This window comes from Pelobates fuscus, chromosome 3, assembly GCF_036172605.1.
Source record: "Pelobates fuscus isolate aPelFus1 chromosome 3, aPelFus1.pri, whole genome shotgun sequence".
Lineage (NCBI taxonomy): Eukaryota > Metazoa > Chordata > Amphibia > Anura > Pelobatidae > Pelobates > Pelobates fuscus.
This window is the reverse complement of record NC_086319.1, coordinates 421,264,339-421,280,789: the sequence shown is the minus strand read 5'-3', so window position 1 is coordinate 421,280,789 and position 16,451 is coordinate 421,264,339. Positions and strand designations below refer to the sequence as shown.

Sequence of the window (16,451 nt, the reverse complement as noted above, 5' to 3'; positions counted from 1 at the left end):
TTTTATTCTGTGAGCGTCCTGCTGCGCGTTCTATGTTACTGGTCTGTATAATAAAAGCCCCTCCCATTCAGGCTGGTCTGTATAACAAAGCCCCTCCCAGTCCAGTCATCCTATGTGACAACGCCCCTCCCACTCAAGCTGGTCTGTATAACAAAGCCCCTCCCATTCAGGCTGGTCTGTATAACAAAGCCCCTCCCAGTCCAGTCATCCTATGTGACAAAGCCCCTCCCACTCAAGCTGGTCTGTATAACAAAGCCCCTCCCATTCAGGCTGGTCTGTATAACAAAGCCCCTCCCATTCAGGCTGGTCTGTATAACAAAGCCCTCCCAGTCCGGTCATCCTATGTGACAAAGCCCCTCCCACTCAGGCTGGTCTGTATAACAAAGCCCCTCCCATTCAGGCTGGTCTGTATAACAAAGCCCCTCCCAGTCCAGTCATCCTATGTGACAAAGCCCCTCCCACTCAGGCTGGTCTGTATAACAAAGCCCCTCCCACTCAGGCTGGTCTGTATAACAAAGCCCCTCCCAGTCCGGTCATCCTATGTGACAAAGCCCCTCCCACTCAGGCTGGTCTGTATAACAAAGCCCCTCCCATTCAGGCTGGTCTGTATAACAAAGCCCTTCCCAGTCCGGTCATCCTATGTGACAAAGCCCCTCCCACTCAGGCTGGTCTGTATAACAAAGCCCCTCCCATTCAGGCTGGTCTGTATAACAAAGCCCTTCCCAGTCCGGTCATCCTATGTGACAAAGCCCCTCCCACTCAGGCTGGTCTGTATAACAAAGCCCCTCCCACTCAGGCTGGTCTGTATAACAAAGCCCCTCCCACTCAGGCTGGTCTGTATAACAAAGCCCCTCCCAGTCCAGTCATCCTATGTGACAAAGCCCCTCCCACTCAGGCTGGTCTGTATAACAAAGCCCCTCCCATTCAGGCTGGTCTGTATAACAAAGCCCCTCCCAGTCCGGTCATCCTATGTGACAAAGCCCCTCCCACTCAGGCTGGTCTGTATAACAAAGCCCCTCCCACTCAGGCTGGTCTGTATAACAAAGCCCCTCCCATTCAGGCTGGTCTGTATAACAAAGCCCCTCCCAGTCCAGTCATCCTATGTGACAAAGCCCCTCCCATTCAGGCTGGTCTGTATTACAAAGCACCTCCCACTCAGACTGGTCTGTATAACAAAGTCGAGTTACTGCGTATGTTACTAAATTCCATGAATTACCCCGTTTGTTACTAAATACCACAACTTACCCCGTATGTTACTAAATACCACGAGTTACCCGGTAATTTACTAAATACCACGAGTTACCCCGTATGTTACTAAATACCACGAGTTACCCCGTATGTTACCAAATACCACGAGTTACCCCGTATGTTACCAAATACCACGAGTTACCCCGTATGTTACTAAATACGATGAGTTACCCCGTATGTTACTAAATACCACGAGTTACCCCGTATGTTACCAAATACCACGAGTTACCCCGTATGTTACCAAATACCACGAGTTACCCCGTATGTTACCAAATTCCTCGAGTTACCCCGCATGTTACCAAATACCACGAGTTACCCCATATTTTACCAAATACCACGAGTTACCCCGTATGTTACCAAATACCACGAGTTACCCCGTATGTTGCCAAATACAACGAGTTACCCCGTATGTTGCCAAATACCACGAGTTACCCCGTATGTTGCCAAATACCACGAGTTACCCCGTATGTTGCCAAATACAACGAGTTACCCCGTATGTTACTAAATACCACGAGTTACCCTGTATGTTACCAAATACCACGAGTTACCCCGTATGTTGCCAAATACAACGAGTTACCCCGTATGTTACTAAATACCACGAGTTACCCCGCATGTTACCAAATACCACGAGTTACCCCGTATGTTGCCAAATACCACGAGTTACCCCGTATGTTGCCAAATACAACGAGTTACCCCGTATGTTACTAAATACCACGAGTTACCCTGTATGTTACCAAATACCACGAGTTACCCCGTATGTTGCCAAATACAACGAGTTACCCCGTATGTTACTAAATACCACGAGTTACCCCGTATGTTGCCAAATACCACGAGTATACAGTGTAACATCACAGGAAGATGCCACCATGTCTAAAAGATATTTTATATAAAATATATATTTGTGAGTATTATGACTGCTGTAAATCTCCACGCGGTCAATGTGAAACCCTCCATGCCTGTCCAATGCTGCGTTTATTGTGGATTGGCAAGTGTCCTATCCGATAAGATATACTTACAAACCACTTTCCCTCTGATTCCCATACCTGCTCTGTGTATATACCGGTAACAGAGATAACACAACTACGTCACTTAGTCACTAACAAACCCCTCTGCCCTTGTCCCGAGACACGCCGGCGTTTAATGTTCAATATTTACCATCTAAATAATATCTCTGCTTTCCATTAGCAGTCTGCAAATATACTCAGGGTACCAGCAGTGCCAGGCACACATACACACCTCTACACCATGCTGTGTATACAGCAAGACAGCGGCAGTGCCAGCCTCCCCTCACACACTACTACACCATGCCATGTATACACAGCACAGGTACAGCGCAGACAGCGGCAGTGCCAGCCTCCCCTCACACACAAACTACACCATGCCATGTATACACAGCACAGGTACAGCACAGACAGCGACAGTGCCAGCCTCCCCTCACACACACTACTACACCATGCCATGTATACACAGCACAGGTACAGCGCAGACAGCGGCAGTGCCAGCCTCCCCTCACACACTACTACACCATGCCATGTATACACAGCACAGGTACAGCACAGACAGCGGCAGTGCCAGCCTCCCCTCACACACTACTACACCATGCCATGTATACACAGCACAGTTACAGCACAGACAGCGGCAGTGCCAGCCTCCCCTCACACACTACTACACCAAGCCATGTATACACAGCACAGGTACAGCACAGACAGCGGCAGTGTCAGCCTCCCCTCACACACTACAACACCATGCCATGTATACACAGCACAGGAACAGCACAGACAGCGGCAGTGCCAGCCTCCCCTCACACACTACTACACCATGCCATGTATACACAGCACAGGTACAGCACAGACAGCGGCAGTGCCAGCCTCCCCTCACACACTACTACACCATGCCATGTATACACAGCACAGGTACAGCACAGACAGCGGCAGTGCCAGCCTCCCCTCACACACTACTACACCATGCCATGTATACACAGCACAGGTACAGCGCAGACAGCGGCAGTGCCAGCCTCCCCTCACAAAGTACTACACCATGCCATGTATACACAGCACAGGTACAGCACAGACAGCGGCAGTGCCAGCCTGCCCTCACACACTACTACACCATGCCATGTATACACAGCACAGGTACAGCAAGACAGCGGCAGTGCCAGCCTCCCCTCACACACACTGCTATACCATGCCATGTATACACAGCACAGGTACAGCACAGACAGCGGCAGTGCCAGCCTCCTCCTCACACACTACTACACCACGCCATGTATACACAGCACAGGTACAGCACAGACAGCGGCAGTGCCAGCCTCCCCTCACACACTACTACACCAGGCCATGTATACACAGCACAGGTACAGCACAGACAGCGGCAGTGCCAGCCTCCACTCACACACTACTACACCATGCCATGTATACACAGCACAGGTACAGCGTAGACAGCAGCAGTGCCAGCCTCCACTCACACACTACTACACCATGCCATGTATACACAGCACAGCTACAGCACAGACAGTGGCAGTGCCAGCCTCCCCTCACACACTACTACACCATGCCATGTATACACAGCACAGCTACAGCGCAGACAGCGGCAGTGCCAGCCTCCCCTCACACACACTGCTACACCATGCCATGTATACACAGCACAGGTACAGCGTAGACAGCGGCAGTGCCAGCCTCCCCTCACACACACTACTACACCATGCCATGTATACACAGCACAGGTACAGCACAGACAGCGGCAGTGCCAGCCTCCACTCACACACTACTACACCATGCCATGTATACACAGCACAGGTACAGCGTAGACAGCGGCAGTGCCAGCCTCCACTCACACACTACACCATGCCATGTATACACAGCACAGGTACAGCACAGACAGCAGCAGTGCCAGCCTCCACTCACACACTACACCATGCCATGTATACACAGCACAGGTACAGCACAGACAGCGGCAGTGCCAGCCTCCCCTCACACACTACTACACCATGCCATGTATACACACCACAGGTATAGCACAGACAGCGGCAGTGCCAGCCTCCCCTCACACACTACTACACCATGCCATGTATACACAGCACAGGTACAGCGCAGACAGCGGCAGTGCCAGCCTCCCCTCAAACACTACTACACCATGCCATGTATACACAGCACAGGTACAGCACAGACAGTGGCAGTGCCAGCCTCCCCTCAAACACTACTAAACCATGCCATGTATACACAGCACAGGTACAGCACAGACAGCGGCAGTGCCAGCCTCCCCTCACACACTACTAAACCATGCCATGTATACACAGCACAGGTACAGCACAGACAGCGGCAGTGCCAGCCTCCCCTCACACACTACTACACCATGCCATGTATACACAGCACAGGTACAGCGCAGACAGCGGCAGTGCCAGCCTCCCCTCACACACTACTACACCATGCCATGTATACACAGCACAGGTACAGCACAGACAGCGGCAGTGCCAGCCTCCCCTCACACACTACTACACCATGCCATGTATACACAGCACAGGTACAGCGCAGACAGCGGCAGTGCCAGCCTCCCCTCACACACTACTACACCATGCCATGTATACACAGCACAGGTACAGCACAGACAGCGGCAGTGCCAGCCTCCCCTCACACTCACTACTACACCATGCCATGTATACACAGCACAGGTACAGTACAGACAGCGGCTGTACCAGCCTCCCCTCACACACTACTAAACCATGCCATGTATACACAGCACAGGTACAGCGCAGACAGCGGCAGTGCCAGCCTCCTCTCACACACTACTACACCATGCCATGTATACACAGCACAGGTACAGCGCAGACAGCGGCAGTGCCAGACTCCCCTCACACACTACTACACCATGCCATGTATACACAGCACAGGTATAGCACAGACAGCGGCAGTGCCAGCCTCCCCTCACACACTACTACACCATGCCATGTATACACAGCACAGGTACAGCACAGACAGCGGCAGTGCCAGCCTCCCCTCACACACTACTACACCATGCCATGTATACACAGCACAGGTATAGCACAGACAGCGGCAGTGCCAGCCTCCCCTCACACACTACTACACCACGCCATGTATACACAGCACAGGTACAGCACAGACATCGGCAGTGCCAGCCTCCCCTCACACACTACTACGCCATGCCATGTATACACAGCACAGGTACAGCGCAGACAGCGGCAGTGCCAGCCTCCCCTCAAACACTACTACACCATGCCATGTATACACAGCACAGGTACAGCGCAGACAGCGGCAGTGCCAGCCTCCCCTCACACACTACTACACCATGCCATGTATACACAGCACAGGTACAGCACAGACAGAGGCAGTGTCAGCCTCCCCTCACACACTACTACACCATGCCATGTATACACAGCACAGGTACAGCACAGACAGCGGCAGTGCCAGCCTCCCCTCACACACTACTACACCATGCCATGTATACACAGCACAGGTACAGCACAGACAGCGGCAGTGCCAGCCTCCCCTCACACACTACTACACCATGCCATGTATACACAGCACAGGTACAGCACAGACAGAGGCAGTGTCAGCCTCCCCTCACACACTACTACACCATGCCATGTATACACAGCACAGGTACAGCACAGACAGCGGCAGTGCCAGCCTCCTCTCACACACTACTACACCATGCCATGTATACACAGCACAGGTACAGCACAGACAGCGGCAGTGCCAGTCTCCCCTCACACACTACTACACCATGCCATGTATACACAGCACAGGTACAGCGCAGACAGCGGCAGTGCCAGCCTCCCCTCACACACACTGCTACACCATGCCATGTATACACAGCACAGGTACAGCACAGACAGCGGCAGTGCCAGCCTCCCCTCACACACTACTACACCATGCCATGTATACACAGCACAGGTACAGCACAGACAGAGGCAGTGTCAGCCTCCCCTCACACACTACTACACCATGCCATGTATACACAGCACAGGTACAGCACAGACAGCGGCAGTGCCAGCTCCCACAAACACACTACTACACCATGCCATGTATACACAGCACAGGTACAGCACAGACAGCGGCAGTGCCAGTCTCCCCTCACACACTACTACACCATGCCATGTATACACAGCACAGGTACAGCGCAGACAGCGGCAGTGCCAGTCTCCTCTCACACACTACTACACCATGCCATGTATATACAGCACAGACAGCGGCAGTGCCAGCCTCCCCTCACACACTACTACACCATGCCATGTATACACAGCACAGGTACAGCACAGACAGCAGCAGTGCCAGCCTCCCCTCACACACTACTACACCATGCCATGTATACACAGCACAGGTACAGCACAGACAGTGGCAGTGCCAGCCTCCCCTCATACACTACTACACCATGCCATGTATATACAGCACAGGTACAGCGCAGACAGCGGCAGTGCCAGCCTCCCCTTACACACTACTACACCATGCCATGTATACACAGCACAGGTACAGCGCAGACAGCGGCAGTGCCAGCCTCCCCTCAAACACTACTACACCATGCCATGTATACACAGCACAGGTACAGCACAGACAGCGGCAGTGCCAGCCTCCCCTCACACACTACTACACCATGTCATGTATACACAGCACAGGTACAGCACAGACAGCGGCAGTGCCAGCCTGCCCTCACACACTACTACACCATGCCATGTATACACAGCACAGGTACAGCACAGACAGCGGCAGTGCCAGCCTCCCCTCACACACTACTACACCATGTCATGTATACACAGCACAGGTACAGCACAGACAGCGGCAGTGCCAGCCTGCCCTCACACACTACTACACCATGCCATGTATACACAGCACAGGTACAGCACAGACAGTGACAGTGCCAGCCTCCCCTCACACACTCCTACACCATGCCATGTATACACAGCACAGGTACAGCACAGACAGCAGCAGTGCCAGCCTCCCCTCACACACTACTACACCATGCCATGTATACACAGCACAGGTACAGCACAGACAGCGGCAGTGCCAGCCTCCCCTCACACACTATTACACCATGCCATGTATACACAGCACAGGTACAGCACAGACAGCGGCAGTGCCAGCCTCCCCTCACACACTACTACACCACGTCATGTATACACCGCACAGGTACAGCACAGACAGCGGCAGTGCCAGCCTCCACTCACACACTACTACACCATGCCATGTATACACAGCACAGGTACAGCACAGACAGCGGCAGTGCCAGCCTCCACTCACACAATACTACACCATGCCATGTATACACAGCACAGGTACAGCACAGACAGCGACAGTGCCAGCCTCCCCTCACACACTACTACACCATGCCATGTATACACAGCACAGGTACAGCGCAGACAGCGGCAGTGCCAGCCTCCCCTCACACACTACTACACCATGCCATGTATACAGAGCACAGGTACAGCACAGACAGCGGCAGTGCCAGCCTCCCCTCACACACTACTACACCATGCCATGTATACAGAGCACAGGTACAGCACAGACAGCGGCAGTGCCAGCCTCCCCTCACACACTACTACACCATGCCATGTATACACAGCACAGACAGCGGCAGTGCCAGCCTCCCCTCACACACTACTACACCATGCCATGTATACACAGCACAGGTACAGCACAGACAGCGACAGTGCCAGCCTCCCCTCACACACTACTACACCATGCCATGTATACACAGCACAGGTACAGCACAGACAGCGGCAGTGCCAGCCTCCCCTCACACACTACTACACCATGCCATGTATACACAGCACAGGTACAGCACAGACAGCGACAGTGCCAGCCTCCTCTCACACACTACTACACCATGCCATGTATACACAGCACAGGTACAGCACAGACAGCGGCAGTGCCAGCCTCTCCTCACACACTACTACACCACGCCATGTATACACAGCACAGGTACAGCACAGACAGCGGCAGTGCCAGCCTCCCCTCACACTCACTACTACACCATGCCATGTATACACAGCACAGGTACAACGCAGACAGCGGCAGTGCCAGCCTCCCCTCTCACACTACTACACCATGCCATGTATACACAGCACAGGTACAGCGCAGACAGCGACAGTGCCAGTCTCCCCTCACACACTACTACACCATGCCATGTATACACAGCACAGGTACAACGCAGACAGCGGCAGTGCCAGCCTCCCCTCACACACTACTACACCATGCCATGTATACACAGCACAGGTACAGCGCAGACAGCGACAGTGCCAGCCTCCCCTCACACACTACTACACCATGCCATGTATACACAGCACAGGTACAGCGCAGACAGCGGCAGTGCCAGCCTCCCCTCACACACTACTACACCATGCCATGTATACACAGCACAGGTACAGCACAGACAGCGGCAGTGCCAGCCTCCCCTCACACTCACTACTACACCATGCCATGTATACACAGCACAGGTACAGCGCAGACAGCGGCAGTGCCAGCCTCCCCTCACACACTACTACACCATGCCATGTATACACAGCACAGGTACAGCACAGACAGCGACAGTGCCAGCCTCCCCTCACACACTACTACACCATGCCATGTATACACAGCACAGGTACAACGCAGACAGCGGCAGTGCCAGCCTCCCCTCTCACACTACTACACCATGCCATGTATACACAGCACAGGTACAGCGCAGACAGCGACAGTGCCAGTCTCCCCTCACACACTACTACACCATGCCATGTATACACAGCACAGGTACAACGCAGACAGCGGCAGTGCCAGCCTCCCCTCACACACTACTACACCATGCCATGTATACACAGCACAGGTACAGCGCAGACAGCGACAGTGCCAGCCTCCCCTCACACACTACTACACCATGCCATGTATACACAGCACAGGTACAGCGCAGACAGCGGCAGTGCCAGCCTCCCCTCACACACTACTACACCATGCCATGTATACACAGCACAGGTACAGCACAGACAGCGGCAGTGCCAGCCTCCCCTCACACTCACTACTACACCATGCCATGTATACACAGCACAGGTACAGCGCAGACAGCGGCAGTGCCAGCCTCCCCTCACACACTACTACACCATGCCATGTATACACAGCACAGGTACAGCACAGACAGCGACAGTGCCAGCCTCCCCTCACACACTATTACACCATGCCATGTATACACAGCACAGGTACAGCACAGACAGCGGCAGTGCCAGCCTCCCCTCACACACTACTACACCACGTCATGTATACACAGCACAGGTACAGCACAGACAGTGGCAGTGCCAGCCTCTCCTCACACACTACTACACCACGCCATGTATACACCGCACAGGTACAGCACAGACAGCGGCAGTGCCAGCCTCCACTCACACACTACTACACCATGCCATGTATACACAGCACAGGTACAGCACAGACAGCGACAGTGCCAGCCTCCCCTCACACACTACTACACCATGCCATGTATACACAGCACAGGTACAGCGCAGACAGCGGCAGTGCCAGCCTCCCCTCACACACTACTACACCATGCCATGTATACAGAGCACAGGTACAGCACAGACAGCGGCAGTGCCAGCCTCCCCTCACACACTACTACACCATGCCATGTATACAGAGCACAGGTACAGCACAGACAGCGGCAGTGCCAGCCTCCCCTCACACACTACTACACCATGCCATGTATACACAGCACAGACAGCGGCAGTGCCAGCCTCCCCTCACACACTACTACACCATGCCATGTATACACAGCACAGGTACAGCACAGACAGCGACAGTGCCAGCCTCCCCTCACACACTACTACACCATGCCATGTATACACAGCACAGGTACAGCACAGACAGCGGCAGTGCCAGCCTCCCCTCACACACTACTACACCATGCCATGTATACACAGCACAGGTACAGCACAGACAGCGACAGTGCCAGCCTCCTCTCACACACTACTACACCATGCCATGTATACACAGCACAGGTACAGCACAGACAGCGGCAGTGCCAGCCTCTCCTCACACACTACTACACCACGCCATGTATACACAGCACAGGTACAGCACAGACAGCGGCAGTGCCAGCCTCCCCTCACACTCACTACTACACCATGCCATGTATACACAGCACAGGTACAACGCAGACAGCGGCAGTGCCAGCCTCCCCTCTCACACTACTACACCATGCCATGTATACACAGCACAGGTACAGCGCAGACAGCGACAGTGCCAGTCTCCCCTCACACACTACTACACCATGCCATGTATACACAGCACAGGTACAACGCAGACAGCGGCAGTGCCAGCCTCCCCTCACACACTACTACACCATGCCATGTATACACAGCACAGGTACAGCGCAGACAGCGACAGTGCCAGCCTCCCCTCACACACTACTACACCATGCCATGTATACACAGCACAGGTACAGCGCAGACAGCGGCAGTGCCAGCCTCCCCTCACACACTACTACACCATGCCATGTATACACAGCACAGGTACAGCACAGACAGCGGCAGTGCCAGCCTCCCCTCACACTCACTACTACACCATGCCATGTATACACAGCACAGGTACAGCGCAGACAGCGGCAGTGCCAGCCTCCCCTCACACACTACTACACCATGCCATGTATACACAGCACAGGTACAGCACAGACAGCGACAGTGCCAGCCTCCCCTCACACACTACTACACCATGCCATGTATACACAGCACAGGTACAACGCAGACAGCGGCAGTGCCAGCCTCCCCTCTCACACTACTACACCATGCCATGTATACACAGCACAGGTACAGCGCAGACAGCGACAGTGCCAGTCTCCCCTCACACACTACTACACCATGCCATGTATACACAGCACAGGTACAACGCAGACAGCGGCAGTGCCAGCCTCCCCTCACACACTACTACACCATGCCATGTATACACAGCACAGGTACAGCGCAGACAGCGACAGTGCCAGCCTCCCCTCACACACTACTACACCATGCCATGTATACACAGCACAGGTACAGCGCAGACAGCGGCAGTGCCAGCCTCCCCTCACACACTACTACACCATGCCATGTATACACAGCACAGGTACAGCACAGACAGCGGCAGTGCCAGCCTCCCCTCACACTCACTACTACACCATGCCATGTATACACAGCACAGGTACAGCGCAGACAGCGGCAGTGCCAGCCTCCCCTCACACACTACTACACCATGCCATGTATACACAGCACAGGTACAGCACAGACAGCGACAGTGCCAGCCTCCCCTCACACACTACTACACCATGCCATGTATACACAGCACAGGTACAGCGCAGACAGCGGCAGTGCCAGCCTCCCCTCACACACTACTACACCATGCCATGTATACACAGCACAGGAACATCACAGACAGCGGCAGTGCCAGCCTCCCCTCACACACTACTACACCATGCCATGTATACACAGCACAGGTACAGCACAGACAGCGGCAGTGCCAGCATCCCCTCACACACTACTACACCATGCCATGTATACACAGCACAGGTACAACGCAGACAGCGACAGTGCCAGCCTCCCCTCACACACTACTACACCATGCCATGTATACACAGCACAGGTACAGCACAGACAGTGGCAGTGCCAGCCTCCACTCACACACTACTACACCATGCCATGTATACACAGCACAGGTACAGCGCAGACAGCGGCAGTGCCAGCCTCCCCTCACACACTACTACACCATGCCATGTATACACAGCACAGGTACAGCACAGACAGCGGCAGTGCCAGCCTCCCCTCACACTCACTACTACACCATGCCATGTATACACAGCACAGGTACAGCGCAGACAGCGACAGTGCCAGCCTCCCCTCACACACTACTACACCATGCCATGTATACACAGCACAGGTACAGCGCAGACAGCGGCAGTGCCAGCCTCCCCTCACACACACAGTACACCATGATCTATTTAGATAACACAGCGCAGACAGCCGCAGTGCCTCTTTATGTGAATGACTTGTGCCATTAAAGTGCATTCTGATATTGTGAAGATAATTCCTGACGTTTCATACTCTGTTTCCCTACAGTCAACCTTATGAACACCAAATTGGAGACCTCGGACCTTAAATGGACTGTTTATCCCAAAGATGACCCACAGGTAACTGCGTGTGTTCTTCTTTAAAATGTCCCTCTGTCCCTTTCATGTCTCCCGATGTGATCGGTGCGGTTATATCTGTTTTGTTATATTATAAATCCTGTTACTCGTCATTACATCTTCCCAAATGTTTCTATCTATTGGAAATTTCCATTTCTTTCCCGATGAGAAAGTTTCCTTTTTGTTTAACCAAATAGTTTTCACAATTTCTCTATCGGCAGCTTGTAGCTATTTCCTGGTTTTTGTTTCCTAGTCATTTCCCGTTTCCTAGTCATTTTTTCCAACTTCCTGTAGTTCAGAAGCTTCTTTGGGAAGTATTTCAATTTATGTTATATTACTTGCTGTTTCCTATAAAAAGTATTTTCCTTTTTCTGTTAAGGTAGCTATTTGAGAGAGGGTTGTCCTCTCCTGGTCAGATAAAGCTGTCCATTGGTCAAAAATGTCACCAATATTGTTTTCTTTCTGATGTTATTTGCCGTAACCCAACTTTCTTTTCTAATATCGTCTAACACAGTTTTATGGTTTTTAACACAATTTGTGAGGATCTTGTCTGAAGACCAAGCTCAGGCTCCCTCTCATGGATACTAACTTTCTGCGGCCATTTTCTAGTTCTTGGCCAATGGTGGACAAGGTTACCCAACTTCTTTCTGTTAAACTATTTATGTTTCCTGTTAGTAAACGAGTTGAGAGATTTTCCTGCTGGGCATGATCTTTTAATTGTTAACAGATAATAGCTTGGATTTGATTTAGTTTTCACTTTCCTGTACTGTTTTCTAGTGGGATGAGATGTCTGGTCTGGATGAGGAGCAGACACCAGTTCGAACCTATGAAATTTGCAATGTCCACCTTTCTGGGCAGAACAACTGGCTCCGGACAAACTATATTCGCCGCGGTCCAGCCCGCTATGTGTATGTCGAGCTGACTTTCACAGTGCTGGAGTGCGCATCTCTGGAACGTGCTGGCCGATCATGCAAGGAGACATTTAATCTGTACTACTACCCGTCCTCTACAGACTTGGCTAACGACCACTTTCCACCTTGGATGGAGAACCCATGGATCAAAGTGGACACTGTAGCTGCTGACTTCCTGGGAAGACGTGGTGCTCGTGGGGTCTCAACACGGCCTAATGTCAAGACCCTGAGGTTAAGTGGACTTACAGGAGCAGGCTTCTACTTGGGATTCCAAGATCAAGGGGCTTGCATGGCATTGTTGGCTGTTCGTGTTTTTTATCGGGTATGCCCATCTGTGGTGGCCTCACTGGCAAGATTTCCTGAGACTGTGTCGGAAGGTCTGGTCGTGTCGGCAGAAGGAAACTGTGTAGATGGAGCAGAAGGGTCTATGGGGAGACGTCCCACCATGTATTGTCGTGAAGATGGAGAGTGGGCCAAACCGGCAGCCGGGGAATGTGTCTGCATGGCTGGAAGGGAGGAGAAAGAGGGCCGCACAAAGTGTACAGGTGAGAGAATGGAAAGGCCGGACAGAGGGATAATGTGCGTTCTGGAAATTAGATCAACTGAGACATTACTAGATGAGGGGACATGGGGTGGAAGCAGAGGGAGGAATTGTGTAGGTGAAGGAAATAAAATTCTGTTGCCTTATTTCTATGTAATAGGATAGGGGTAGATATTCTGTGCATCGGATTCCCCCATTGAGTCTTTTGAGTTGAAGTCAAGCTGCGATTCATCTTCCGAGCTTCTTAACCCCTTAAGGACCAAACTTCTGGAATAAATGGAATCATGACGTGTCAGACATGTCATGTGTCCTTAAGGGGTTAAACTGAGTGTTACAGAGAGAGTTCCCAGGATCTAGGTGTGTGTAATTGGACGTCATGGGGCTCTGGGTACCATAGTCAGATATGGTGGTGGTGTGTATAGTGTAATAGAGAGGTTGGCAGGCTGTATAGAGAGGTTGGCAGGCTGTATAGAGAGGTTGGCAGGCTGTATAGAGAGGTTGGCAGGCTGTATAGAGAGGTTGGCAGGCTGTATAGAGAGGTTGGCAGGCTGTATAGAGAGGTCGGTGGTGGGCTGTATAGAGAGGTCGGTGGTGGGCTGTATAGTGTTATAGAGAGGTCGGTGGTGGGCTGTAAAGTGTTATAGAGAGGTCGGTGGGCTGTATAGTGTTATAGAGAGGTCGGTGGTGGGCTGTATAGTGTTATAGAAAGGTTGGCGGGCTCTATTGAGTTATAGAGAGGTCAGTGGGCTGTATAGTGTTACAGAGAGGTCGTGGTGGGCTGTATAGTGTTATAGAGAGGTCGGTGGAGGCCTGCATAGTGTTATAGAGAGGTCGGTGGGCTGTATAGTGTTATAGAGAGGTCGGTGGTGGGCTGCATAGTGTTATAGAGAGGTCGGTGAGCTGTATAGTGTTATAGAGAGGTCGTTGGTGGGCTGCATAGTGTTATAGAGAGGTCGGTGAGCTGTATAGTGTTATAGAGAGGTCGTTGGTGGGCTGCATAGTGTTATAGAGAGGTCGTTGGTGGGCTGTATAGTGTTATAGAAAGGTTGTCGGGCTGTATTGTGTTACAGAGAGGTCGGTGGTGGGCTGCATAGTGTTACAGAGAGGTCAGTGGTGGGCTGCATAGTGTTATAAAGAGGTTGGTGGGCTGTATAGTGTTATAGAGAGGTCGGGGGTGGCTGCATAGTGTTATAGAGAGGTCGGTGGGCTGTGTAGTGTAATAGAGAGGTCAGTGGACTGTGTAGTGTAATAGAGAGGTCGGTGGGCTGTGTAGTGTAATAGAGAGGTCGGTGGACTGTGTAGTGTAATGGAGAGGTTGTGGTGGGCTATATAGTGTTATAGAGAGGTCAGTGGGCTGTATAGTGTTATAGAGAGGTCGGTAGTGGGCTATATAGTGTAATAGAGAGGTTGGTGGGCTGTGTAGTGTAATAGAGAGGTCGGTGGACTGTGTAGTGTAATAGAGAGGTTGGTGGGCTGTATAGTGTTATAGAGAGGTCGGTGGGCTGTATAGTGTTATAGAGAGGTCGTAGTGGGCTATATAGTGTAATAGAGAAGTTGGTGGGCTGTGTAGTGTAATAGAGAGGTCGGTGGGCTGTGTAGTGTAATAGAGAGGTTGTGCTGTATAGGTGGGCCAAGGCTATGTCGCTGCCCCTGTCAGTAGTGTTTGCACAGAGGTGTCACAGACAGAGGGAGGCAGGAATGTCAGGTATGTGGGGGGGGAGGGGGCTGTGTGAATGTGAGAGATGAAAGGGGGAAGTTAAGTGAATATAATATTCTCCTCTTCAGCCTGGTCTACTTTAACCCTTTACTGCCCCACCTCTGCAGAGTGATTCCATTAACCCTTTACTGCCTGGCCTCTGCAGAGTGATTCCATTAACCCTTTACTGCCTGACCTCTGCAGAGTGATTCCATTAACCCTTTACTGCCTGACCTCTGCAGAGTGATTCCATTAACCCTTTACTGCCTGACCTCTGCAGAGTGATTCCATTGGCCCCTTACTGCCTGGCCTCTGCAGAGTGATTCCATTAACCCCTTACTGCCTGACCTCTGCAGAGCGATTCCATTAACCCCTTACTGCCTGACCTCTGCAGAGTGATTCCATTAACCCTTTACTGCCTGACCTCTGCAGAGTGATTCCATTAACCCCTTACTGCTCGGCCTCTGCAGAGTGATTCCATTAACCCGTTACTGTCCGGCCTCTGCAGAGTGATTCCATTAACCCCTTACTGCCTGGCCTCTGCAGAGTGATTCCATTAACCCCTTACTGCCTGACCTCTGCAGAGCGATTCCATTAACCCCTTACTGCCTGACCTCTGCAGAGTGATTCCATTAACCCTTTACTGCCTGACCTCTGCAGAGTGATTCCATTGACCCCTTACTGCCCGGCCTCTGCAGAGTGATTCCATTAACCCCTTACTTCCTGGCCTCTGCAGCGTGATTCCATTAACCCCTTACTGCCTGACCTCTGCAGAGTGATTCCATTAACCCCTTACTGCCTGACCTCTGCAGAGTGGTTCCATTAACCCCTTACTGCCCGGCCTCTGCAAAGTGTTTCCATGAACCCCTTACTGCCCGGCCTATGCAGAGTGATTCCATTAACCCCTTACTGCTCGGCCTCTGCAGAGTGA

The 16,451-nt window shown here is 52.2% G+C and overlaps 1 protein-coding gene across 1 annotated transcript in view; it reads left to right on the top strand.

The window, feature by feature from the left end:
• Positions 1 to 16,451, top strand: part of EPHB4 (EPH receptor B4) — a 59,368-nt gene that overhangs the window by 26,899 nt on the left and 16,018 nt on the right. The window contains exons 2-3 of the mRNA XM_063449792.1: positions 12,305 to 12,375; positions 13,150 to 13,828. Of these exons, the coding sequence (XP_063305862.1) occupies positions 12,305 to 12,375; positions 13,150 to 13,828 (750 nt within the window). The remainder of the gene's footprint in view (positions 1 to 12,304; positions 12,376 to 13,149; positions 13,829 to 16,451) is intronic.